We start from the raw sequence: 25,840 nt of genomic DNA on the forward strand, positions 1-25,840 counted from the left end.
CAGTCATCTTTCCCTTTATCCTGACTAGTCTCCCAGTTCCTGATGCTGAAAAACATCCCCACAGCATGATGCTGCCACCACCATACTTCACTGTAGGGATGGTATTGGCCTGGTGATGAGCGGTGCCTGGTTTCCTCCAAATGTGACGCCTGGCATTCACACCAAAGAGTTCAATCTTTGTCTCATCAGAACAGTGAATTTTGTTTCTCATGGTCTGAGAGTCCTTCAGGTGCCTTTTGGCAAACTCCAGGAGGGCTGCCATGTGCCTTTTACTAAGGAGTGGCTTCCGTCTGGCCACTCTACCATATAGGCCTGATTGGTGGATTGTTGCAGAGATGGTTGTCCTTCTGGAAGGTTCTCCTCTCTCCACAGAGGATCTCTGGATGCTCTGACAGAGTGACCATCGGGTTCTTGGTCACCTCCCTGACTAAGGCCCTTCTCCCCCGATCGCTCAGTTTAGATGGCTGGCCAGCTCTAGGAAGAGTCCTGGTGGTATCGAACTTCTTTCACTTACGGATGATGGAGGCCACTGTGCTCACTGGGACCTTCAAAGCTGCAGAAATTATTCTGTAACCTTCCCCATATTTGTGCCTCGAGACAATCCTGTCTCGGAGGTCTACAGACAATTCCTTTGACTTCATGCTTGGTTTGTGCTCCGACATGAACTGTCAACTGTGGGACCCTATATAGACAGGTGTGTGCCTTTCTAAATCACGTCCAATCAACTGAATTTACCACTGGTGGACTCCAATTAAGCTGCAGAAACATCTCAAGGATGATCAGGGGAAACAGGATGCACCTGAGCTCAATTTTGAGCTTCATGGCAAAGGCTGTGAATACTTATGTACATGTGATTTCTCAGTTATTTTATTTTTAATAAATTTGCAAAAAGTAAACTTTTTTCACATTGTCTTTATTGGGTGTTGGGTGTAGAATTCTGAGGAAAAAAAATAATTTAATCCATTTTGGAATAAGGCTGTAACATAACAAAATGTGGAAAAAGTGATGCGCTGTGAATATTTTCCGGATGCACTGTATGTGTGTATATATATATATATATATATATATATATATATATATATATATATATATATATATATATACACACACATACATACACACACACACACACACACATAAATTGAACACAGGTAATGTTAGCAATACTATTTACTAGTTTACAAATGAATCTCCCATTAGTACTCTAGCACACTATACACCAGGACTTACTCCCTTTCCAGTTCTCTTTTCTCCTGTCACACTCAGAGTATTTAAAGAATTTTGTACAGTAGTAACCACAGCTGGAATTAATTGACCCATTCAAATTCAGTGTTTACACACTTTGGGTCCTAATTAGCAATAGTTTTCTTGGGAAAGTGTAAAAAATGTAAGGTCCTTATTTAAAAAAAATGTTTCCTTTGTGCATACAAATTATGAAAGCAGAAATAATTTACTGTGAAAACACAAAAATAAATTGTCTAAAAACACAACTTATAGACTTTTAAATATATTCTATATGTTTTGAAACTGTATATTTTAAATGTGAAACATTCTACTCTAAATTATTTGAATCATAATATATGCAATTTATAGAAAACTAAAAAAAAAAAGCAAAAATAATGCAAACAAAATAATTGTGATAATATTGTATTATGGGGTCCAGTTTCCATGACTTTTACTAACTAAAATTATCTAATATTTGAATACACTGAATTACCTTATCAATGCAGCATTTGAAAAAAAAATTGTTAAAAGATTGTTCTTGCTTTGTTTTGGTTATTTTTATTGACTTTATTTATTTTTTTTATTAAAGTATTTGGATTTTCTTGCTTTTTTTTTATTACCAGTTACATAAAAGGCATCCCTATACTGAAATGGAAGGAGACCCACGGTCAACAAAAATAACTTGCTAGTGATTATCATTTGGAAATGTTATCAAAATAAAACTCTTTCTATGACACATTAAAAATGAAATGGAAAGAATATACATTATGTGTAATATTTTTGAATTGTGAAAAAACTGAGTCATGATATATAAACCTGCTTTGTATGTAGATGGTGCCAAATTTGTTTATGCAGTTCTTTCTCCTATGGGTCCAAAGCCTGGTGTCGTACATAGGTGCTATCTTCTACTTTGCATTTCCACATATACTTTCCAATTGTATAAAATATACTCGATTTACAACTGAGCACATATTGCAGAAGCATACAGAGAGTAAGACCTTCAGACGATGGAAAATAAACTCTCAGTAAAAAACTAAACAAAACTCATCTGGGCCTCCATGAGACTGCTCCATGTTATAATGCTGAGCACTTCTATCACTAAGATCTGATGTCTGTTTCACTTGATAAAAGTGATTACCAAAAAGACTGGGAGACCCTCGCTGTATTCTGAGACTCTACATTTTTCTACTATGACAATAATCATAACTTGAAAATGAATATAGCAAAATGAGCTACTACTGCTTGAAAGACATAATAAAATATAATGTAGAATGTATAAGTAGGTCATGTTTAGTTAATTACTAATTGAATGTAAAAATAATTATTAGTGTTAATGTCTTTTCAGAATAAAAGGTTATTTATTTTTCTGAATTTTAAGCTTAGATTTTAAATACAGGCTGAAAATGTAAATTGGCTTTACTGAAATAAAACTTGGACAATCCTTGTATTGTAATGCTATATTCATTTTAACAAAGAAAATCAACAACAGACCTTATTTTCAATATTATCTGGAGAAAGGTGTAAACATCAGTTTGGAGAAGAGATTGACACAGTGACATGTTCTTATAGTCCCACCGTTTTACCATAGCACAATGTGTTATTTTCTATTGCAGCCATGCATCAGCTCAAAAATGCAACACAACAGATGCTAAAACTTATTCCCAACTGTACAAATCTCTATAATGCAGAATTGTTTCAGATGAGACATTTATTTCTTCACTGCACCGGAATATGTTCACAAGGAACAAATTTAAGTCTCTTAAACAGTGTTTCTGTCATAACTGGAAATAAACCATTAAAAAATTAAAGAATTAAAATATTTTCTTAAAATACTAGAACTCTAGTAACAGGCAGTCTTTACAACAAAACTTTCCTAGAAACTTCCTTTTTACCTGAACTCCAACCTGCTTGCACGCCCGAATGACAGCTTTGGTCCCAATGAAGTTCACTTTGTAGAAGAGCTCACGGTTGTCACTAGATGGGGCAGGTGAGGCACAGTGAAACACTGTCGTCACACCATCTAAAGCAAGCTGAAGATCCTGAAAACAACAACATCACTTCAGATATTCCAAAATGTTACACAACCTAACAATACAATATTTTACTGCTTGACTTAGACTTTTTCATAAATGGCATTCAACCACAAAAACAAATTAACTTCTGTTTCACTTAAGTAAAACACACACTTTGAAAGGAACACTTTTGAAAATATTTTAACTTTTTTTTTCAAGAGAATATGTCAGCCAGTCATTGCCCAACCCAAAATGTTACATAGATATTATAAAAATGCATTTAACAAACTAAGGCATAAAATCATAACAAATTTCTGTATTTACAATCAACAAAACAGACATGTGTTTTCTTCCCTGCGTTAACTATTATCAACAAAATACAGAACTGTGTTTTCTTTCTGTCTTACTTATTTTGTTTACAATTATTCAAATACTAGAACTTCTACTGTATACTTTTGATATCTAGAATTTCTCAACTGCAATGACTAAACTAGCAGCAGATGGAATGAAAGTTCACTAAGTGCAGGCAGCTTATGTCATGGTTTGTAGCTGAACAGCAGAATGAGCTACACTGTGGATATGCCAGAGGTCTATGGGGTGCCATTTAGGACATAAATCATTGTCATCTCTGCATACACTCTATACTGAAACGCTTACACTGCATGCCAAATAAATTGTATACTGAAATGCATACATGACATATTGAAACACATAAACTACATACAGAAATACAAAGTTGACAATGATTTATATCCTAAACGGTATCTCAGAATTGAGATTTTGTAAAAATATAACCAACTCTTGTCTTCTACATACTGTACATCATGTACTGAGCATATGTACAAAAATGCATTAATGACTTGTAAATGATCTCCTAGATTATTGTATGCACATCGTCTTGGTGTTTGAAGTGTACAGTATGTTTCATTATACTGCGTGTGTATTTCAATACAGTGTATATGTATATAATAGACACAGTATATACTTTTCATCATCTAGCTTATGCATTTCAATATAAAGTATATGCATTTCACTATATGGTGTGTTTCTAACGGACAATGTATACAATTCACTATACAGTTTCAGTATGCAGCATATACATTTTACTATAGAACACATGTGTTTCACTATACAGTGTATATGTTTCACTATAGACAATAGGTGTTTCAGTATGCAGAGAACTCATTTCAGTATACAGTGTATGCATTTCACTTTATATAAGATGTGCATTTCATTGTATGCATTTCACTATTGAATGTATGTGTTTCAGTATCAAGTATACGATATAACCATTTCACTTCAGAGTGTATGCATTTCACTATAGTAGAGTGTATGTCTTCACTTAATGTGTTGTGATGTTAAGTCAAATGTAGATATATACTGTATATATTTTTATACATATGTAAATTAGTTCTTCTTGTTCTCTTGGCCATCTTTATGTATAAGGTTTTTAATTGGAAAACAATATGAGCCTGTTTCTGATAAGAGTGAAGGTTTGTTCTGCTCTTTGGTGTTTAAATTTTGTTTAACAATGCCCAGGTTGATTTTCTATTTAGTATATTTACATTTATTAGAAATTAACTGTAATATTAATTAATGGTAACATCCAAGTAACTATTGTATACATATAGTGTTTTTGTAGATTACTCTGCAGAAAGCACCATGAGTCTCAAGTAAATGTTTGATAAGGTGCTATATAAAATAATTATTATTATTATGTACTGTTAAGAATGATTTATGTTCTAAACTGCACTTCTGTTTATACTTTTCGTGTGAAGCTTGCACGCAGAATGCAATAGAAAGCAAGCATGCATTCGGTGGCCAAAACACTTTAATACATGTTGTGGTTTGTTCAATCAGCATGTTGATAGTCTCCTAGTCGGTAGGTGACAGTTTTTAGTCAATGCTGTATACCCCACAAAGTCATAGGAGAGTGACATTGAGTGAGACTCTGTTGATAGAAGAAAAGTTGTGTCAGTTACTATTGGCTTTAAGATGAGAAAAAAGGAGAAGGTGGAGTGTTTAAAAGTAGTGCAGAAAGACAGACACTATTTCCCCAAGTGATGAACCTACATAATGAAGACATGCATTTCAGATATTTCTCTTAGGTCTATCTTGAACAATTTGATGACCTGTTGTGTTATATTCAGCCTTTCATTCATCATTCTCGCTCTCACATGCCCTGCCTCTCCTTGAAATATACCACTTTGGATATGTGCCGCCGTTTCTGAATTGCCACGTAGTGAGAAAAAACTCCATATGCAGCCTGAAAACCCAATGCACGCCTGACACAAAGTGGCTCACTAGTGTGTGTGTGTGTGTGTGTGTGGTGTTCATCCTGTCATGGACGGACACCCTGTCAATAGAATTTGCCTGCTTCACACCTGATGCCTGCTTGGATAAGCTCCAGCCTCCCAGTGATCGGGCTCAGAATAAAATGAAGTTGGAAAAGGAATGGATGGACATAAGGCTATAGTATAAATAAATGCTTGTTCAATACTATAACTGAAGTTTAATTTAAAAGTAATAATACATTTTTTGCTGTTAAATTTAAAAATCACACGCAATCCAAATAAAGATCAATAAGAAAGTGTGAAATAATAATTTAAAAAGGTATTAATCATTTGTTTTCCTTGCAATAATTTAGTTGGATTTAAAGTGGACATGTTAAATGGGTTTATGTAACTCAGATGGTCTCTCCTATTTTTCATGTTTTTAGGTAGTCGATTATTAGAAGCTACTAAAGAACAGTAGGGTGCAAACATTATCATTATCACCGCCAGTTTAATGGTCATTTTCCAGTTTTACCAGTTAGGTAGTTGCCCCAAAATATTTTACCAACAGCACTAATGCAATGCTAAGGAATTATAACTAATAACACCTAAAATTGTTAAATCAGAGTGAATACAGTAAGACTGGTAAGAGATTAACTTAAGTATCCAGGCCACATACTGTACCTGAACATTACAAAGATCCCCTTGGAAGAAATGGACCCGGTCATTTTGGATGCCCTTGTGAATGTCAAACACATTGACACTGTATCCTTTCTCCAGAAGGCTCTCTACAAGATGTTGACCAAGGAATCCTGAGCCACCAATTACTGCACATTTCTTACTTACCTAAAGTGTTAAGAAAGACCAAGAAAAATAAATGGATAGAAGCAAATAAAACAAGTTTGAAGTTAGATGTGTGCTTTAAACAAGGCATTATGGAGACGTAAAGATACTCACTGGCCTGCTGCGAGTAGCCATTGATCAGAATGGAGAAGACCCTGGAGAAGCAAAACAAACAATCAGCATAATCTAGTTACAGCTGGATAAACAGAGTAGGCAATGAATGGATGGATGAAGTTCAACGCGTTTCTATTACATTTCAAAGTGGTTAAAACACTTTCTTAATGTCTTACTACTTGTAAGGTCAAACAGACCACTAAAGTATCAAAAATTTTTAGCACTATACTTTCAGGATCATGCAGATCACCTTTACTGCAAACTGAGAAAAAGGACTCCATGAGCAAGATACAGATGTCAGAGATCTGAATATTACTTATGAACTGATATCTGATACTGCACAGTCAGAAAACAGTGATTTGCTTATCTATTTAGGATAAGACAGTATTCATAATTATAAAATGTAATGTTCTGCTGTTACTGTAGCTCCATTAGTGATTACAGTATGTTCAAATAGGGCTTAAAGAACCATTTTTTCTCTTGTACTGTATTTATCTCTTTTGGTTACTTACATCTTACATCTCATTATTGTCCCTTGTGTCATTTCCTAGACATGACTTTTACTGTAAAATTCACTATACTACTTTAAATTGTGGTCTGTTAACTTTGTAACTGTGACTGCTGTGGAAAGTACTATATAAATATAAATACTGTCTGACCAATTACCATTTCGTGGTCGCGGAGAGGCGGAATCGGTATCTTCTACGACCAATTCTATGCGGGTCGCTGGTCCTTCCCACGCATGCTCACACAAACACTCGTTCATTCAATCATAGCAAATTCACAGTAAATGACAAGGGCAGTAGCACTTGAATTCACATGGATTACATATTTGCTGGATTAGGTGCCAACAGCACACACTGATCGTACTGAAGAACAACCCTCATGCAATAAGGCAACCGCACAAATGATTAATTAACAACAGTTAACGTCAGAAATAAAAACGTATCAAAATAATTTACAGTATAGAATATAATATTTACATTACATGATCTACAAAAATGGAATGCAGCGTTATTTTCCCAGAAAGTTTTAAAATGGTACGTCTTTACACCAGATCACTACTACAAGGACAAATTATCTTAAACTGAATCAATGAAACACAGATTCCTGACAAAATACAGCCATCAAGTACATTTATGCGATAAACATACACAAAATCAACGATACAATATATCTATATTAAAAGATTAAAAAGTTGATGCCTTAGACTTGACTACATTATCATCTTATTAAACACTCATATTCAGTAATTCGTTATGAATTGTAAACAAAAACTTTCACACGTTAAGCAAAACATATGATTAAAAACCAACCGTAAAACGTACCAGTCTAGTAATTCGGTATCCAGATTCTACAAACTAAATACTCGAGCAATATGCAAGATAAAGTCATTGTGAAAACAGTGAGCCGACTATCAGCTGAGACTCAAGACAGTCGCCGATTGGTGATCTTTGCTCCTTCTGTTGTCAGAGCGAACGTTCCACATCCAATCAACGAAGGTATTTACACCAACCTCAACAGGTCGAAAACCAATGAAATATCCTGCCGCAGCAATGCAAAGGGGAGGGTAGGCATTAGACCGTAATTGGCTTTTGGAACCTTAATGGCCCACCTCCTGAAAAAATAGCCAATAATAATATGGGGGTTCTGGTTAGATAAGCTATTGGTTAAAAAAGCGAACGGCTGCTGTACGTTTTCCGGCAGTCGTACTGCTGGACAGTCTTGTTTTTTGGCAAATATAGTTTGTCAGCGAGTGTAATATTTTGGCTTGTAAAACCTGTTAGCCCGTGTGTTTCATATTTTTTTTGTTGTTTATCGCGTTTTAAGTTGCACATACTGCCGTGATGGTAAGTAATCTTCATGAAAATATTTTTAACTTGAGCAAAAAAAAAAGCGCGTTCCGTTATCGTAGTGTTTTGTGTCCATGAGATTCTTTACGACGACCGAAACATTTCACACGTTGTCTCATTCAGTCAGATGTTTTTATGTTGCTTGCTACTACAGTTTTTTTTTATCGAACACTAAACAGGTACGATGACTCTTTGGCCTATACTGATGTTAAATTTGTGAGAAGAATTCGTACATGTAGTGGCATCTCTTATGCTTGTATTCCTGTGAACTGTGCAACGGGATTAATTGCCTTTTTTGTATTTGTGTACTGTAACGTAGTGTTGTGAAGTCGGTTTTAAAGTAACGTGTTTGTGTTACGTGGATTTGTATTTGACATGACGTTCTGTGATTTAGCAAGGCAGACATCACTTGAAGTGACATGCTCATTAAAGTTATTCTGCTAATTATATAGGTTTGTATGCATTTAATGAATACAGTAACATGGACAAATTGACACCCCTGGCTAAACTGCTTATTTTGTTAACTCGCTCGAAGTAAAAATGAGTAAATACTCTTTGACAACAAGCAAATTTAAACTCAATAAGTAGTTATTTTTATGAAAATATTATTGTACAGTTACTCTGTATTTGATTAAAAGGGAGAAAGTAGAATATTTGCAAAGGTCTTGGTACCAATTCAACTGTAAGGTCTCAGAACTTGTTAGATCCTTAGTCCATTTTGGGAGATTTCATTAGGTGTTACTGTGGTCAAAAATTGTCATTAGGAATTTTCAGCAGAGCCAGAATAAATTACGCAAATCATCAGACTCCCTGCAACACCCAACAGTCATGGGCTGTTCAAAACAAGTGACTGAAGATCTGAAAATTAGTCCAAATGATCGCAACAGAGCAGGGGGAAACTATAAAAATATCAAAGGGCTTTCAGCTACCAGTTTCCAGTGTTTGAAATGTTCTGAAATGGCAGTTAAGGGAGAGCCATACAGGTCAAAACGACTGACTGAAAGAACTGCTTGTGCACTGTGCAGAAAGGCAAACCAAACCCCCTTTGTGTAGCTGAGAAAGGGGGAGGGGGGGGGGATGTGAAGAAAAGAATTCTGCCCTACTGTTAAGTATGGGGTTGGATTTGCTGTAACTGGAGTTATGCAGCAGCTAGTGGTACATGAAACCTTGTGTGAGTAAAGGGAGGGATAAATTCCACTGTATAATAACAAACCCTCAAGGAGAAAATCAAACAGTCGGAAAAATGAAGTGGAAGAAAGGATGGCTTCTACAACAAGACAATGGTCCACAGCACATTTTGAAATCTGCTATGAACTATTTTAAGAAACACCAGGAGACACCTATGAAATGGCCCTCGAAGTCCCCAGACATGAACATCATTGAAAATCTACATCTTAAATATGCTGCACATACAAGACATCCCAAAAATGTCTTCTATGTGGAAGTGATCTGCAAGGGAGAATGTGGAAAAAGTTCTAAAATAAGAATCCAAAGACTTACAGCTGCTACAAAAAGCATTTGCAAGATGTAGGTTTCGAGAAAGGGGGTGCTGCTATCTTTGGCACATGCCACCTTTACTCTACATTTTTTAGTTCATACAATAAACTAACTGTGCATTAACATTTTCATTAAAATGCCATTATTTTAGCTTGTTTGCTGTCAAAGATGTATTTAGTAATTTTCTCTTTGAATGTGAACAAAATATATAGTTTAGCTAGAAGTTTCCAAACTATTGCTTGGAACTGTGTGTATGTGTGTACAAATATATGTATACACGTACACAGGCATGGTCAAAATAACAGAAATACTACTTGAAAAAGGAGTTTATCTTTGAAGTAACTAAATCATAATTACAAATGCAGTTGCAAAGGCAAGTCGCATTATTAGATTGATTTGCCATTTAGCAGCATATGTCTGTTCTTAAAAGGGTCTGGCAATCTGCATTTCTATATATGAATTTTGAAGTAACATGAGGCAATTAATAGAGTTTCAAAGAGGCTGAATAATTGGGGCTTAAATTGAAAATACATCGGTCACCAACTGAAAACGTATTTCATGTGTCAAGCCAAAATATTCTCAAAACAGTAATGAAAGCATATGCATAAGATGTATCAAAAAAGAGAACCAGAAATCATAAGTAAAAGCTTGCCAAAGATGAATAGATGAATGCCATTTGGAATAGTTTCTGAGTGCCACAAAACTACAGGGTTAAAAAGTCCCACAGAATGGAATCTGCATCTCTGCAACAACCTCAGAAAAAGCTGTGTGTAATGATCTTTATACATGGATGGAATTTGTGGCTGTCATATGGAAATTGTTTGTATCTGAGGCCTTTGCACATTGATGCCTAACCTCATGTAAGGAGCACAAAACCTGGATTCCTAAGCAATTTAAAAGATTAATATGGTATAGTGACTAGCCCTTCACCCTCTTGCCTAAGGGTTTACATTTGGAAGAAAGCCAAAGGTTATCTTCAACCCACAATGTCTGTTACCAACTATTAGGTATGAGAATAGATCTGTGTTTGTGTGAGGAGCTATTACATGGCAGCCATAAGGTATAGGGATTGCTATTCATGGTCCAATAATGGCCAAAACCTATGTGGACATTGTGTAGAGCCAATGACTTGTTAGGCTGTAATCACTGTCCCCTCATGCTGTTTCCCTCTTTAGGAATAATAATTCTCCCATACACATTTTTGTGTGTGTTCTTTTTTCAGTAATTGGTTGTGTTGTTATGTAGCACTTCCACGTGGCTAAAACCCTTTGTAGCCATTTAGTGTATGATACTGGGATCAATGAAGAAGATTACACAAGACTAACATTGACATAATTGCAGACATATGCAAAGTTGCTAGTACCCTTCCACGAAAAAGAAGAGCCCACAATTATCTCCGAAATAACTTAAAGCTTACAATTGGCACCCATCATTGTTTATTCCATATTTAATAAAAGTCAAAATTTAGATTCAACAGAATATTTCAAATAATAACACAATGAAAATGGCTTGGACAAAGTGATGGGACCCTTAACCTAATATTTAGTTACACAACCTTTAGAGGAAATTTTAATAACTTTAATAATCAACATTGCCTATTCTAAAACTGAATTTTAATGTAACTGAAATCTTTTTTTTTTTTTTTTTTTTTTTGTAATGCATATCTGTGAAAATGCAGTGATTAGTTTTCTACAACATTCTTAACTCTTGTTACAGGACCAGTCTCTTTAGCTACCACTGCTTTTGCACCATCTTTGCATAATGCTGTACATTTTTCCCAGGTAATTTAATATATTTTTATGAAATTATCAAGGTAGTTCAGTAAATTCTCTCCCATGGTATTAATTTCCAAACTTTCACATAAAAACAAATTCTCCAGTTTTTTTTTCTTAAAATCATCTCTCTCTCTCATTATATATATAATGTATATATACAGTATGCATGTTTGTATATTTTTTATATATATATATATATATATATAATACACACACACACACACACAAGTCCAATGTCTCTCTGTCCGCTTTTCATGAGAGAACTACTTAACGGATTTACATCAGGTTTTTTTCTATAATTTGCTTGAACTCTCCGGTTGATGTTACGACTTTGCTTGCAGGAGCAATTTAATCGCACTAATCTGAGACAGAGGCTGCGGGCCGAGGGGAGGAGGAAGTGTGACGTCAGGAATGGGGAGCTGGGCGGGGTCCTCCTCACTCATTAAAAATCTGCTCACATCACTCCTGTCCTCTATGATTTGCATTGGTTACCAGTTTCTACACAAATCAAATGTAAAATTATTATTCTCACCTTTAAAGCACTTCATGGTTTAGCTCCTTATCTGTCTGAGCTGCTGCTTCCTTACACTCCTGCCCCATGCATTAAGATCTTTGGACGCTAACTCATTGTACCTAAATACAGGTTAGTAACTATGGGTGGCAGAGCTTTCAGTGTGATGGCCCCAAAAATTTGGAATGGTCTTCCTCTCAGCCTTCGCAAAGGAAAAATCTATTGTTCATTTCAAACTCCTGTTAAAAACACATCTTTTCAATGAGTATTATTTTTTCTTGTATGTGTTCTACTGTCTTGTTAATGTGTTTATTGAATTGTATTGAATTTTAAAGTGTCCTTGAATGTATGAAAGGTGCTACGTAAATAAAACTATTATTATTATTATTATTATAAAGGTAACATACATGTAATCATGAAAGAAGTTCTTTCATAATTACATGTATGTGATCCTTATGCATTACAACTAGATGAGTCTGCAGCAATAATAATGTCATCAGCAATATCATTAGTACACCTTGATACAGTAGTGTTGAAAAGAGATAGCTTAAAGTTTTTTTTAACAGAATCTTTGCCAAACATACATGAGGTGATATCTTTTAAGCAAGGTTTAATAAGTGATTTACCAATAGTGAGAGCACTGTGATCAGGGCTGTGGAGTCGGAGACAATTTTGGGTACCTGGATACAGAGTCGGTAATAATGTACTGACTCCGACTCCTAATAAATTTAAATTGTAATGAAAAAACAAAATACAGCAAATTCAAATGTCCCATTTCACAAGCAATAGGCATAATTAAGTACTTATCTGATGTAAGAATAAAGCCCAGTGCGTAGTTGTGTTACTACTAGTGTGAAGTTCAGCTGAGCTATTATACAACCTGACATTCACATATTGTAATCTGGATTATGGTACATTACAAAAAGTGTTTTCATTTTATTTCCAGATATAATGTGTTTAACAAGTTCAATTGGGTGTAAACAAGTGTGATGATGTAGGTGTAGGTGTGTGCTATGGCCTGATGTATGTTATGGGGTTCTTGTCTTTACTGGCCAATATGGCAGAGAGTCAGCTTCCTAGCCAGTAGTTCTGTGGTTAAACGATGTGCATGTTGCCTTTCTTTAATCAACATGGAAAATACATTGGCATATTAAATACAGAGGAGTTGGAGTCAGAAGTACCAGAAACTAAGGAGTCGGAGTCGAAGGATTTATCTTCCGACTCCACAGCCCTGACTGTGGTAATATATTTATAAAATGCTTCTGTTTTCCATCTTAACTTTTTTAAACATTTAAACTTTTAGAAATAAGACCTTCAAGGTTTCTTTTAAAGACAGAAATGTCTTTATCTTTATAAGTTCGATGGTTTTTTCCAAATGTCTGTTAGCTAACATTTTGTTGCAAAGTAAACAAAAGATATCTGGAGCTTCTTTTTCACCAGCATTAATAAACCCAAATGTCAAGTACTACTATCATATTACATTTTTTCATTGATATCTGCACAGAATTGAAAGATGCAGATTTTTTTGTGAATTAATGGAACTAGAAGTTAATGGTTGCACAGTATGGGTTCTGGGTCTATATATATTGTGTTTTCCACATTACTAGCAACTCCAGTTTCCCTTAATGACCCATATTTTAACTATCAACTATTGCAAGATTATAAGATAGAATTTCTATATTTCAGAATTTTATTTAATTTTTTTTTAAAAGTTGTCTAATTTTTAAAGACACAAACTGCCATATAACAAAGAAACCAAAAATAAAACTATACCAACACAACTATTTCAGATTGCATTAATGAAGTAACAGTGTAACATGAGTTGGTATTCTGATTTGGGTTATACGCGAATTAGCAATAAATAGATGTGCCCTGATTAAACCGGTGTGAATCTTGTTAGGCCATGTGACCGCGGCCTGGCATAGGTTAGAACTTACACTGGAAACAGTGTCGATCACTAGGTGCAGTGCTGTTAACAGATAAGTTTGGTATTTTTCAAGTTGAAGTTATTTCTGCACAAACATGGTATATATTCATTTGGAATGCAAATTGTTGTTCTGAAGTTAAGAATTTTCTGTACATTTAAAAAATATTGTGCCCCCACTGCTGCTTTACAATAGAGGTTAATATGATACAGGGCTCCATGAGAAAACAAAACTCTAAAAATTTACTGATGAAGCAGCAAACGTTTCAATATAAGAAAACATGCCTTCTGTGTTTCCCATTTTCTTTGTGACAACAAAAGGAATCTGGAAGTAATTTTATCACATATTCTTGGTACTGTTTTTCTCATGGTAAGGATATGTTTTGCATTCACTTCTGTGAGTCCTCACATAAATACAGAAGTAAATCAAAACCAACCATGTGGCATAAAAAGTTTACTGTGATTTGGTCTTTCAAAAGGAAATCTCAACCTGGGATGGTAAGATTATTGAAGAAGACGACAAATGTTGACATGGTGTGCACAGCTGCTTTTCTTTTAAAATTTCTGAAGCTCATAATATTGGTGTTTTTTGTTTTCAAAAATGACTTGTATAAACTACAGTATTTATAATGTGTGTTTAATTGCAAGAGACAGATCAATACTTGACAACTGTCTTGGGTGTTTTCTGGTTACGTTTTTAAGCTTTTATTTTCCGATGATGCCTCATGCCCCATTAGCCTCCAATGTAAAGTGCCAGTGAGGGCAAGATATTTATAGCAAGCGCTTAACTGTAGAACACAATTTCGCATAGCAAATGCATATATATGCCATGTTTGTGAACAAATACTTAGACTTGAAAAACTTAAAACATCCTTTAATTATTTTTAAAAACTACATTTTATAGCATATGTGAGATTTTACAAAATAAAAATCATTTCACATACAGCATACGTCAGTATTTTGAAAGTGATGAATGTTATTTTAGTTTTTTTATGCCATAATGTTATTCATTATTAAGGACATCTTGTCTCACAGAGCCCACTTTAGGAAACATGACCCCAGATGCTTATTTTGTCCACTTTCTTCACCACCTGAGCTTTTGTTTTTCTTCTCCTCCTTGGCCATTTGGCTGTAAGCTTTTGCTTATTAAGTTGGCAGTTTTGTTTATCTGATTTGTACAGTTTTAAAGAACCTTCTACCAATTAATTGTTCTTTCTTTTTCAGTTTCTTTTTTGTAACTGTCTTGATTTAGCTATTTTCATTGTAAAGCACTTTGTGCTGCATTGATAAAAGTTGTAGATTTTTCTAAAGTAATTTGAAAGTGGTTTCTTGAACACCAGGGTGAATTTAGATGCTTTCCATGACCACTTCAATCAACATATCTGAACATCACTAAAACTCTATGGGACATTCACTTACGCAGAGCATAGAGTAAATTTCCATCCATTTTCTAACCCGCTGAATCCGAACAGAGGGTCACGGGGGTCTGCTGGAGCCAATCCCAGCCAACACAGGGCACAAGGCAGGAACCAATCCTGGGCAGGGTGCCAACCCACCACAGGACACACACAAACACACCCACACACCAAGCACACACTAGGGCCAATTTAGAATCGCCAATCCACCTAACCTGCATGTCTTTGGATTGTGGGAGGAAACCGGAGCGCCGGAGGAAACCCACGCAGACACGGGGAGAACATGCAAACTCCACGCAGGGAGGACCCGGGAAGCGAACCCAGGTCTTCTAACTGCGAGGCAGCAGCGCTACCACTGCGCCACCGTGCCGCCCCAGAGTAAATTTTATCTTGTTAATTTCATAAGGAAATATAGTCTTTTTTGAGTGTAATTGTGCACAATCCTACTACAACAGCTCAGGATTTACTGTATATAGCTACATTCCAAGAAGGACTGAACCTGTTCTGTAGACAAAGGATGGCTTTTCTTTTTTAGGTCAGTGACATGTTGTTAGGTGTGATGCTGCAGCTAACAAGTGGTTTGCTAATTGATTAGATTAACAATTATGATTAATTAGCTTTTAAAAATGAAACCTTTTGCAAAGGTGCAAGCATTTTATTTAAAAAAAGAGCTGTTTTCCTTTCCAAGTGCTTTCCTTTATATCAGTACTGCGACTGTTCTGAAGTTACATGGTGCAAAGCACCATGTCTAATTACTGACTTTTAACGCACACAAGCACAGAGCAACCTAGAGATGTAGAGAGAATTCACAGCTAGACGGTAAGGCTGAGGAAAAATTCAAAGGCATTTTACAAGAGCACACATGGTGCATATTTAAAAATCCAGCTTCCAAAGTTATGTTTAAACCAGCCACATAAGCATGAAACATAGAATATGTAGTTAAACCTTGATATCATGCTAGCAGACATACCAAAGGCACATTGTAGTCCATGTGACCTTCAAGTGTAAACACACAGAAAATGATATCTGCCAATTTTGAGCTAATTTAGTTTGACATATAAATGCAGAGTTTGCTACAGCTTCTGATTCTTTATGCAAAACATTTACCATATTTGTTGAATTTTAACAACCCTAGTGGCTACAGTGTTTTGTACTAACAAGTATGAATGTGTATTTGCTTGTATAGGCCTCCAACTATAAGAAGCCATCATTGGGTGCAACTTCACAACGTAAAAAGGCTGGCCCCAAACCAGAACTGACAGAGGAACAGAAGCAAGAGATAAGGGAAGCTTTTGACCTTTTTGATACTGATGGCTCTGGCTACATAGATGTGAAGGAACTGAAGGTCAGTCGCTTGCTAACTATGAAATTAAACAATTGTTTAATCAACAGAAATTGTCTAAAAACAGAAAATAAAGTTCCACCGCCTCCTATTTCCTCCACTAATGCAAAGCATTTATTAATGGTTTATCACAGGTTAATTTCAAATTTTTTAATTGCAGAAGTTTAAAATGGGAGTGGCTTCTATGTATGTATGTGTGTGTATATAGTATATATATGTATGTATGTTTGAAGTATGCAGTTATTTCTTTTTGGGTGGCCCAGCTAGCAAGGCCTAAGCTAGCCAATACTCCACTGCAATAAAAAGGACAACCACACTTGTAAGAGATGAAGCCATGTATATGGCACAACAAGAAGGCAGGTACTTCCAAGCGGAGTAGCATTTTGGGGGCAACAGGCAAGAGCACAGATGCAAGAAAGTGTGGTTGTCAGACGTTCTTCTTGGAGAAAGACAGTGAGGCAAAGGAGAATATGCAAGAGGCCATAAGACCTTCAGGTCAACAGTCTAGCAGTCCAGAGGTAAAGTATATATTGTAGCATTTTTACAGGATATTAGTATTTATTATAGGATATTATAGTATTTTTGCATTTTGTTGCATATTTCTTCAGTGCAGTTGCTATTGGTTTAAAGTAAAACATCCCATGGACATTGAATTATGTGCATACTAACGTGTTTAGTAATATATTTAGCATGTGCCTATTTATAACTTTTTAAATGTAACTTGGGTTATGAATGGCACCAATGGAAGGAGTGTGGTGTATTTAAGCTATTTAATAGGAGCATGCAAGAAATAAAGGGCTTTGTGGCAGGAGAGCTGGATGTTGGTTGAATGGAGGAGCCAATCATTTGCCAAACTGTTGCATGACTCTGCCTTACTTCAAGTGACATACAGTATGTGTATCTTACCTTAGCTCTTATATAACAGGTGGTACCATATTTCTTCAAAAATTCTCCATACATTTTAAACCATTTTTATTAAATTTGTAACCATTGTAGTGACTGGGTACCTCTGCTTGTTTTATAATAATTACCCTTTTTATTTTTTTGGAAAGTCACCAGAATGGTTCCTCCTTGTCATACTCTAAATATGTACAGTATATGCCTTGCTTTATGCTGTATCTTTGTTTATTTTGTATAGCTCTTTCCATTGTTACAGCCTCAGGGAACTGATGTAAGTAGGTTTAAATAAAGGATACATTAACCTGCAATAGTGAGAGCTCTTACAAAGCACTGTTAAGTAACTTCACTTTGGAACAGAAGATGAAACAGTAATGCATCCACATATTACCATACATGCAAAAACTGTTTGTTCAGCTACAAGAAATCACCTTTAATGTGTGTAAAATAGAAAGAAAGAAAGAGAAGCAGAAAATGCAAGTAAGGAGCAGCATTTGATTCTGTAATGGCTAAAGGTATCTTTAACCACCAACGCAGAAATAGTGTGTTTATAGTACTTTTAATATTCGCTTATATTCAATGATGGTGTTTATTTGTTCCAATTTTTGTTGTCTCATTAAATGTGATTGTGGACAACTGAGAACATTGTTTAAGACTAGACCTTTCTGGTATCTTCCACAATTGCTAGATAGCTGTAGAAGTTTTTTACAGTAGATGCATTGCCAATAGCTTGGCAGCTTGGTTGACATTGTCATACTCTTGAAAAATACAATAAATTCCTTTAGGATATACAGATAATTGGAAGTTGAAAGAGAATCTGAAATAACTACTTTCTTTTAGAGACTAACATCTATCTATTATACAATAAAACAGTAAGTAAGGTCTGCGTGTCCAGTCCCGCTGAGCAATCTGATGTTTGTAATGCGCTATCTGTAGGAATGCCAGAGACATAGCAACCGAAAGCACACATTTTTCAAGGAATTGATATTCAATCATCATGTGAAAGTCTCTCAAAAGATGGTAATCTTAAAAGTAAATAGAAATAGTGCATTTTTTAAATTTTATTGAATCAGTCAAGAATACGGTCAGTAAAACCTTCCTGATAATTAAAATGTATCTTAATTTAAACATTATTAACACCTCACCCATACCCAACATTAAGAGATAGATACTCATCAATGTTAAAAGTTCAAAAGTGAAATATATGAGAGAGCATATTTGGGCTTATGTTAGGATGATTGGTAAATTCTAAAGAAACTTCGTGCCATTCCTGGTAAAGAGTTTTATATTGTTTTTCTTTCTAGTTTTAGATCATATTGGACATAGCTTTTCCAATTAATTATTGAGGATCAGTTAAGTACACTTGAGTAAAGTGGTTGTAGATAATCGCAAAAGATTTTTGCATTGCATCATTTTATCCTGTCTGGCACCCCTCCAAATAATGCTGTTGAAAGATTAGTAATGAAATCAAACACTATCTGGCAAATAATCAAATCTTTTTCCCCAAATCTAAGAATATATTATGATCATGGATTGTTTTTTGTTCTATATTATTAAATCTTAATTTATGAAGATATTTTGTATATGAATGTTTGATGTTTGTGTGCATAATCTGAATCTCAGTCTTTACGCTCATGGTAAATACAAAAAGTTTTTCTTTTTCTAGGTAGCAATGAGAGCTCTGGGATTTGAACCAAAAAAGGAAGAAATTAAGAAAATGATTGCTGAAATTGATAAAGAAAGCACAGGAAAAATTGATTTCAGTGACTTCTTGGGAGTAATGACCCAGAAAATGGTAACCATAAAATCCTTATAGCACAAGTAAAACACTACTTTTTAGTTATGCAAAGATAAAAAAAACAATGCTAGTCTATTCATGATTATTTTGTGGACAGCTCAGCCCATCCTTACAGCATAGGATGTAAGTCACAAAGCAACCCTTGACATATTGCCACACTTGTAGGACTTTGTTACTTGTATAGGGCCAATTTAAAGTTCTCTAATTGACTAAAGAGGATTTTTGGTTGGTGGTTTGATTGTAATTGGGACTGTTCAGCATAGCTTGGTTATTTAACTATTAAATTTACTTTTTACACTTAAGTCTCCCATTTTCTGTTTATCATATCTGTTTTCCTTACCTGCATGTATGTAGTACTTTTTATTGAATTTTAAGTGGCTTGGCATGTAGAATATATGCATGTAAACTGCGAACAAGATCAGACTTTTAAGTAGTATCCTACAATAATGCAAAAGAGACCAAATTATACATAAATTGTACATTTATGAACAAATAAACAAGGTAGATTAAGTAAAAGTATAAACTAAACTGCTCTGGGCCTACCTAAAAGTGTGTCATACTTCCTTCTTCCTGGTATGGCTCACCCACTGCCTCACAACAAAAACTTCTACTAATCACAGCCCTTTTCCCACTTTCTATATCCCTCCTTCCCTCACACATAGACCTCTGGCCTCTCTTCTCCCCACCAGACAAGTGCTTGCCATGGCACCCCTCTCAACTCTACCTTCAGTTTGATAATACCCATGAGCATCTTTTACCCAGTTGCTATGGTTACTAGAGAGTTGCTTCTGCAACCTGGAACATCCTCTGGAAGTCTTGTGACTGTCCTCCCAAGGCTGCTTCTTGTAGCTACTGGTATTCCTGTAGACCTGAGCCCCGCTTCCCATTTATGAATAAAGAAGCACTGCTGCTTTTATTTTAAAAATAAGAATAAAAAAACATTTTACTGATAAGTTGCACAAGTAAACCAGTTGTAGTGTCAATTTAGTCAATTTATGCCAAGTAATACTAAAAATGTAAAAATAGTAAATTTCATTTTTTTAATTTATTAATGTATTTATTTACATTTTGTTTTATGATATCCTTGTTTTATGAGAATAAGCAAAATAAATATATTTTTTTAATCTATAGGCAGAAAAGGACTCAAAAGAAGAAATATTAAAAGCATTTCGCTTATTTGATGATGATGAGACTGGGAAAATCTCATTCCGAAACCTAAAAAGAGTTGCTAAGGAGCTTGGGGAAAACCTCACAGATGAGGAGCTACAGGTTTGTTAATTTAAGGGATCATGCAAGTCAAGGCATCTTTTTGATTTTCTTCTTCCACCACTGGTTACTCAAGTTCAGTTCTAGTCACCTAGGCAGTGGGTGTTATGGAAGCTGAAAAAGCTCTTCTCAATCTGTTCTGCAGAACTGGATGATCTTGCAAGGAAAGATGATGGTATACCTATTGTATTGTATCAAACCCTTTGTAGTTCATTTGACGCAGCAAATAACAAAAGTTGCATTTTTTCCAGGAAAGGTTGTCAAACCCCTGCTTCAGTAACAGAGCAGAGTTCAGCAAACCGATTTTAGGCAAGAACTATTCACAGTATTGAATATTATGTCAAGCAGCTAAACTGTGCAATTGCTGTTCAGTAGGTGGTAGGAATGATGCTGAATTCTGAGAGATGGCTTAGGAAAAGCTTTGCTTGCTAGGGACATACAGTCATATGAAAACGTTTGGGAACTCCTCTCAGCCTGCATAATAATTTACTCTACTTTTAACAAAAAAAGATAACAGTGGTATGTCTTTCATTTCCTAGGAACCTCTGAGTACTGGGGTGTTTTTCAAACAAAGATTTTTGGTGAAGCAGTATTTAGTTTTATTAAAATAAAAGCAAATGTGAAAAACTGGCTGTGCAAAAATTTGGATACCCTTGTAATTTTACTGATTTGAATGCATGTAACTGCTCAATACTCAATACTTGCAACACCAAATTGGTTGGATTAGCTCGTCAAGCCTTGAACTTCATAGACAGGTGTGTCCAATAGGCAATCCATTCCCTAGAATTCGGGAATCCCGGGCTCCCGGGGATGACACAGTGCACGGGCATCTCACATGTGAACGGTTTTAGAACGACCGACACTTATTTTTAATAAAACTACTGCAGTATGTTAACACCAATAAAAGACTAACCTTATCTACAAGCAGTTCATGCTGTCATATAAGTAAATGTATCTAGTTCAGGGGTGCCCACACTTTTTCGTCTTGTGAGCTACTTTTAAAATGACCAGGTCGAAATGATCTACCTACATTAAAAATGCTATAGCTATATATATACTTTATTAATCCAAAGGGGAAATTCACATAATCCAGCAGCAATATACTGATACAAAAAAAAAATATATATTAAATTAAATAGTAATAAAAATGAAAAAAAAAATAAAAAAGCAGACAATAACTTTGAGTAATGTTAGCATTTACTCCCCTGGGTGGAATTGAAGAGTCGCATAGCGTGGGGGAGGAACGATCTCCTCAGTCTTTCAGTGGAGCAGGACAGTGACAAAAGTCTGTCACTGAAGCTACTCCTCTGCCTGGAAATGACACTGTTCAGTGGATTCTTCATGATTGACAGGAGTTTGCATAGTGCCCGTCACTCTGCCACAGATGTTAAACTGTCCAACTTTAATCCTACAATGGAGCCTGCCTTCTTAACAAGTTTGTCCAGGCTTGAGGCATCTTTCACCTTTATGCTGCCACCCCAGCACACCACTGCGTAGAAAAGAGCACTCGCCACAACCGTCTGGTAGAACATCTGCAGCATCTTATTGCAGATGTTGAAGGATGCCAACCTTCTCAGAAAGTATAGTTGGCTCTGACCTTTCTTACATAGAGCATCAGTATATATATATATATATATATATATATATATATATAATATTGCATTATTTGACAGTAGAACTATGCAATGAGTACGTAACACGACACGTATTTCGCCCTTTACGTTGCGCCACGGTGTATGGTTTGTTTATTTGACAGCATGTAGATCGGGGTAATTACACAATCTGATTGTATGGGTGCATGTAGGATGACCAGTGTGTTAGAAGAAATGAGATCTCAGACTGGCCGCCCTGTATGTAAATCTGTATGTCAAATCAACCATGGGCCAAAAAACCATGCCACTTAATTATTTTCAACTCTAACTCTGTTATTTCTTGATCGATTTTTACACTTTTACACGCTATATGTGCGAGCTTGACTGTTCTCGGTTTCCCAGGAATTACAGCAGTTTCACTCCCGGGAATGTGGGAATGAAAAATGTCCGTGAATCCCGGCTCCCGGGAATGGATTCCCTAGTGTCCAATCATGAGAAAAGGTATTTAAGGTGGTCAATTACAAGTTGTGCTTCCCTTTGACTCTCCTCTGATGAGTGACAGCATGGGATCCTCAAAGCAATTCTCAAAAGATCTGCAAACAAAGATTGTTCAGTATCATGCTTTAGGGGAAGGCTACAAAAAGCTGCTTCAGAGGTTTAAACTGTCAGTTTCAACTGTGAGGAATGTAATCAGGAAATGGAAGGCCACAGGCACAGTGGCTGTTAAACTCAGGTCTGGCAGGCAAAGAAAAATCCAGGAGTGACATATGTGCAGGATTGTGAGAATGGTTACAGACAACCCACAGATCACCTCCAAAGACCTGCAAGAACATCTTGCTGCAGGTGGTGTATCTGTACATTGTTCTACAATTCAGTGTAATTTACACAAAGAACATCTGTATGGCAGGGTGATGAGAAAGACAAGCCAGATTCATTTTGGAATAAAGTGCTTTGGACTGATGAGACAGACATTGAGTTATTTGGTCATAACAAAAAGCGCTTTGCATGGTGGAAGAACAACACCGCATTCCAAGAAAAACACCTGCTACCTACTGCCAAATTTGGTGGAGGTTCCATCATGCTGTGTGGCTAGTTCAGGGACTGGGGCCCAAGTCGAGGGTCGGATGAATTCAACCCAATATCAACAAATTCTTCAGGATAATGTTCAAGCATCAGTCACAAAGTCGAAGTTATGCAGGGGTTGGATATTCTCGGCATGCTCAGCAGCCATCACATTTAACTTGAACTGGAGAGATTTTATATGGAAGAATGGTCAAAAATAACTCCATCAAGAATCCAGACACTCATCAAAGGCTATAGGAGGCATCTAGAGGCTGTTATATTTGCAAAAGGAGGCTCAACTAAGTATTGATGTAATATCTCTGTTGGGGTGGCCAAATGTATGCACCTGTCTAATTTTATGATGCATTTTGCATATTTTCTGTTAATCCAATAAACTTAATGTCACTTCTGAAATACTAGTGTTTCCATATATTTAAAGGAAGTTGCTACTTTTAAAGCTCAGCCAATGATAAACAAAAATCCAAAGAATTAAGAGTGGTTCCCAAACTTTTTCATATGAACTGTAGATGGATAACGGTGGTCAATTTAGGCTCAAACTCAGATACAAAGCATTTTGCAACAGGGCTTTGGGAGTAATAAGGTATAAGGAACGTGTTCAGATTCTCTTCTGTGCAGGTTAAAATCATGAAATAAACGTTTAATTCTGTATTCAGCTTATATTTGCATAAAACATGATGTTTTCTTTAATATATGGTATAAAATAGTACCCCACAAATTTAAGAACAATGAAGGCAAAATTGGCATTTTTGCTGCATAAGCATCAACAGCAGTCATTTTTCTCTGTTGCCCGCCCTAGTCCTCGCCATTTGATAGGTACATGCATGCTTTCTTTTTCAAAATCTACCACTTTGCTGATTTGTAGTACGCTTTATTCTTGTTCTAAGGAAATGATTTTCTTCAAACATTAGTACTTGCATTTATATAATGGACCATTCATTAGTCTTAGTTTTATGTTTGTGCAGTGATTGTAATAAGAGATACTTGGAAGTTGATTTTTTCAAAATTTATTTTTATCTGAAGTGGAGGGAATGAAACAAAAAAGTGAACACTGTGCTGAAGTACACAGAAACAAATCATTCTTTTTTTGCTTTTTGTTTCTTAAATTGCTCAATAAAACAGAATTTCTGCTTGCAACCAGTGTTGTGGTCAGTATCGAGCTAGTAGCACCTGAGATAATTCTGGTTTTCTAGAACATATTTTAGAATGTGGTATGCTACAGAGATTAAAAAGATGCTCAGGTCTATACAGGCCTGTTTAAACAGTCTTGTCTTGAGTTTGGACTGTGTGTCGTAGTCCTCCGTAGTAGCTCCTTCATTCTCTGTCAGCCAGGTAACGTGTGAGACAGTTACTCTTAATATGCTGGCAACTGTACCTAATGTGAAATAAACACATTACACTTTTTTACCTTCCATTACAGCTAAGAGGATGAGTGTGGAGGACTTTAGCTAGTTACATTTTGCAGATTTACCCTATTTTGCATGACTAAACAGGAAATTTAATATAACTTAACTACATGTTACAGGTTTTTTGTCTGTGAAATACTTAATGATTACTTTGCCTGTCTTTCTTTTTCTTAAAAGGAAATGATTGATGAAGCAGACAGAGATGGAGATGGAGAGGTGAACGAACAAGAATTCCTGCGTATAATGAAAAAGACCAGCCTCTACTAGATGGACAAGTTCTATATTTATTGTTGTTGTTTTGGTTTTTTTTTGTATTCTTAAAATGTGTTCCCTGTTACTAAAAAGTAATATATATGTATGTTTACCAAATGTGTATATAACTAAACAAAAAAGAGAGAAAAAAACTTTTACAAAAATATTTAATCAGATGTTTTGAATCGAAAGTAAATGTGCCATTTATCTATGATACAAAGTAATCTATTGATTTCTAGAAAAGCCTTAATGTACTTCAGGAGTTATGACACATTTTAAAATTATAGAATAATTTTACATAAAGTTATAAAGAGATATTGATAGTTTATGTACTCTTAAATGGTTCTAGTAAACAAATATAAAAATGTTTAAATGTTTGTGTTACCCAGTTATCTTTTTTTTTATTCCTCCTTAATGTTTTGTTTTTAATTATCTTCTATGTTTTCTACAGCTGTGATTGTATCTGTGAATAAAAAATATATTTTAAGTACTTGAATGTTAATAAGCAGAACTCAACTCTCTTCGTGTAAGTTCTTGCTTGGCAGTTTGTCATTTTTAATTGTCTTCAGTCTTGAAATCTGCAGAGCTTTGAGAGTATGTGTTGGTTTCATCAATAGTCTTATTTTCAAATTTTCATCTGTTTAATGATAGGAAGGCCAAGATCAGGATCCTTCAGTGAGTCCACTTCAATACTTCATATACAGTCATATGAAAAAGTTTGGGAACCCCTCTTCATTCTTTAGATTTTTGTTTATGCTGAGCTTTT

The 25,840-nt window shown here is 35.4% G+C and overlaps 2 protein-coding genes across 2 annotated transcripts in view; one reads left to right on the plus strand and one right to left on the minus strand.

The window, feature by feature from the left end:
* nsdhl (NAD(P) dependent steroid dehydrogenase-like) overlaps positions 1-7,920 on the minus strand; it is a 28,688-nt gene extending 20,768 nt beyond the window's left edge. Inside the window, exons 1-4 of the mRNA XM_039765832.1 lie at positions 7,795-7,920; positions 6,467-6,507; positions 6,194-6,355; positions 3,117-3,263 (exon numbers count right to left, since the gene is read on the minus strand). Of these exons, the coding sequence (XP_039621766.1) occupies positions 3,117-3,263; positions 6,194-6,355; positions 6,467-6,487 (330 nt within the window). The 5' untranslated portion in view covers positions 6,488-6,507; positions 7,795-7,920. The remainder of the gene's footprint in view (positions 1-3,116; positions 3,264-6,193; positions 6,356-6,466; positions 6,508-7,794) is intronic.
* Positions 7,921-8,141: 221 nt separating this feature from the next.
* On the plus strand, positions 8,142-25,590 carry cetn2 (centrin, EF-hand protein, 2). Its single transcript, XM_039765833.1, has 5 exons — positions 8,142-8,316; positions 16,628-16,786; positions 19,347-19,475; positions 20,610-20,747; positions 25,000-25,590. Exons 1-5 carry the CDS (start codon positions 8,314-8,316, stop codon positions 25,087-25,089), a joined length of 519 nt encoding a protein of 172 aa, XP_039621767.1. The 5' UTR covers positions 8,142-8,313; the 3' UTR covers positions 25,090-25,590.
* Positions 25,591-25,840: the final 250 nt, after the last annotated feature.

The sequence above is a fragment of the Polypterus senegalus genome, chromosome 10, assembly GCF_016835505.1.
Source record: "Polypterus senegalus isolate Bchr_013 chromosome 10, ASM1683550v1, whole genome shotgun sequence".
Lineage (NCBI taxonomy): Eukaryota > Metazoa > Chordata > Cladistia > Polypteriformes > Polypteridae > Polypterus > Polypterus senegalus.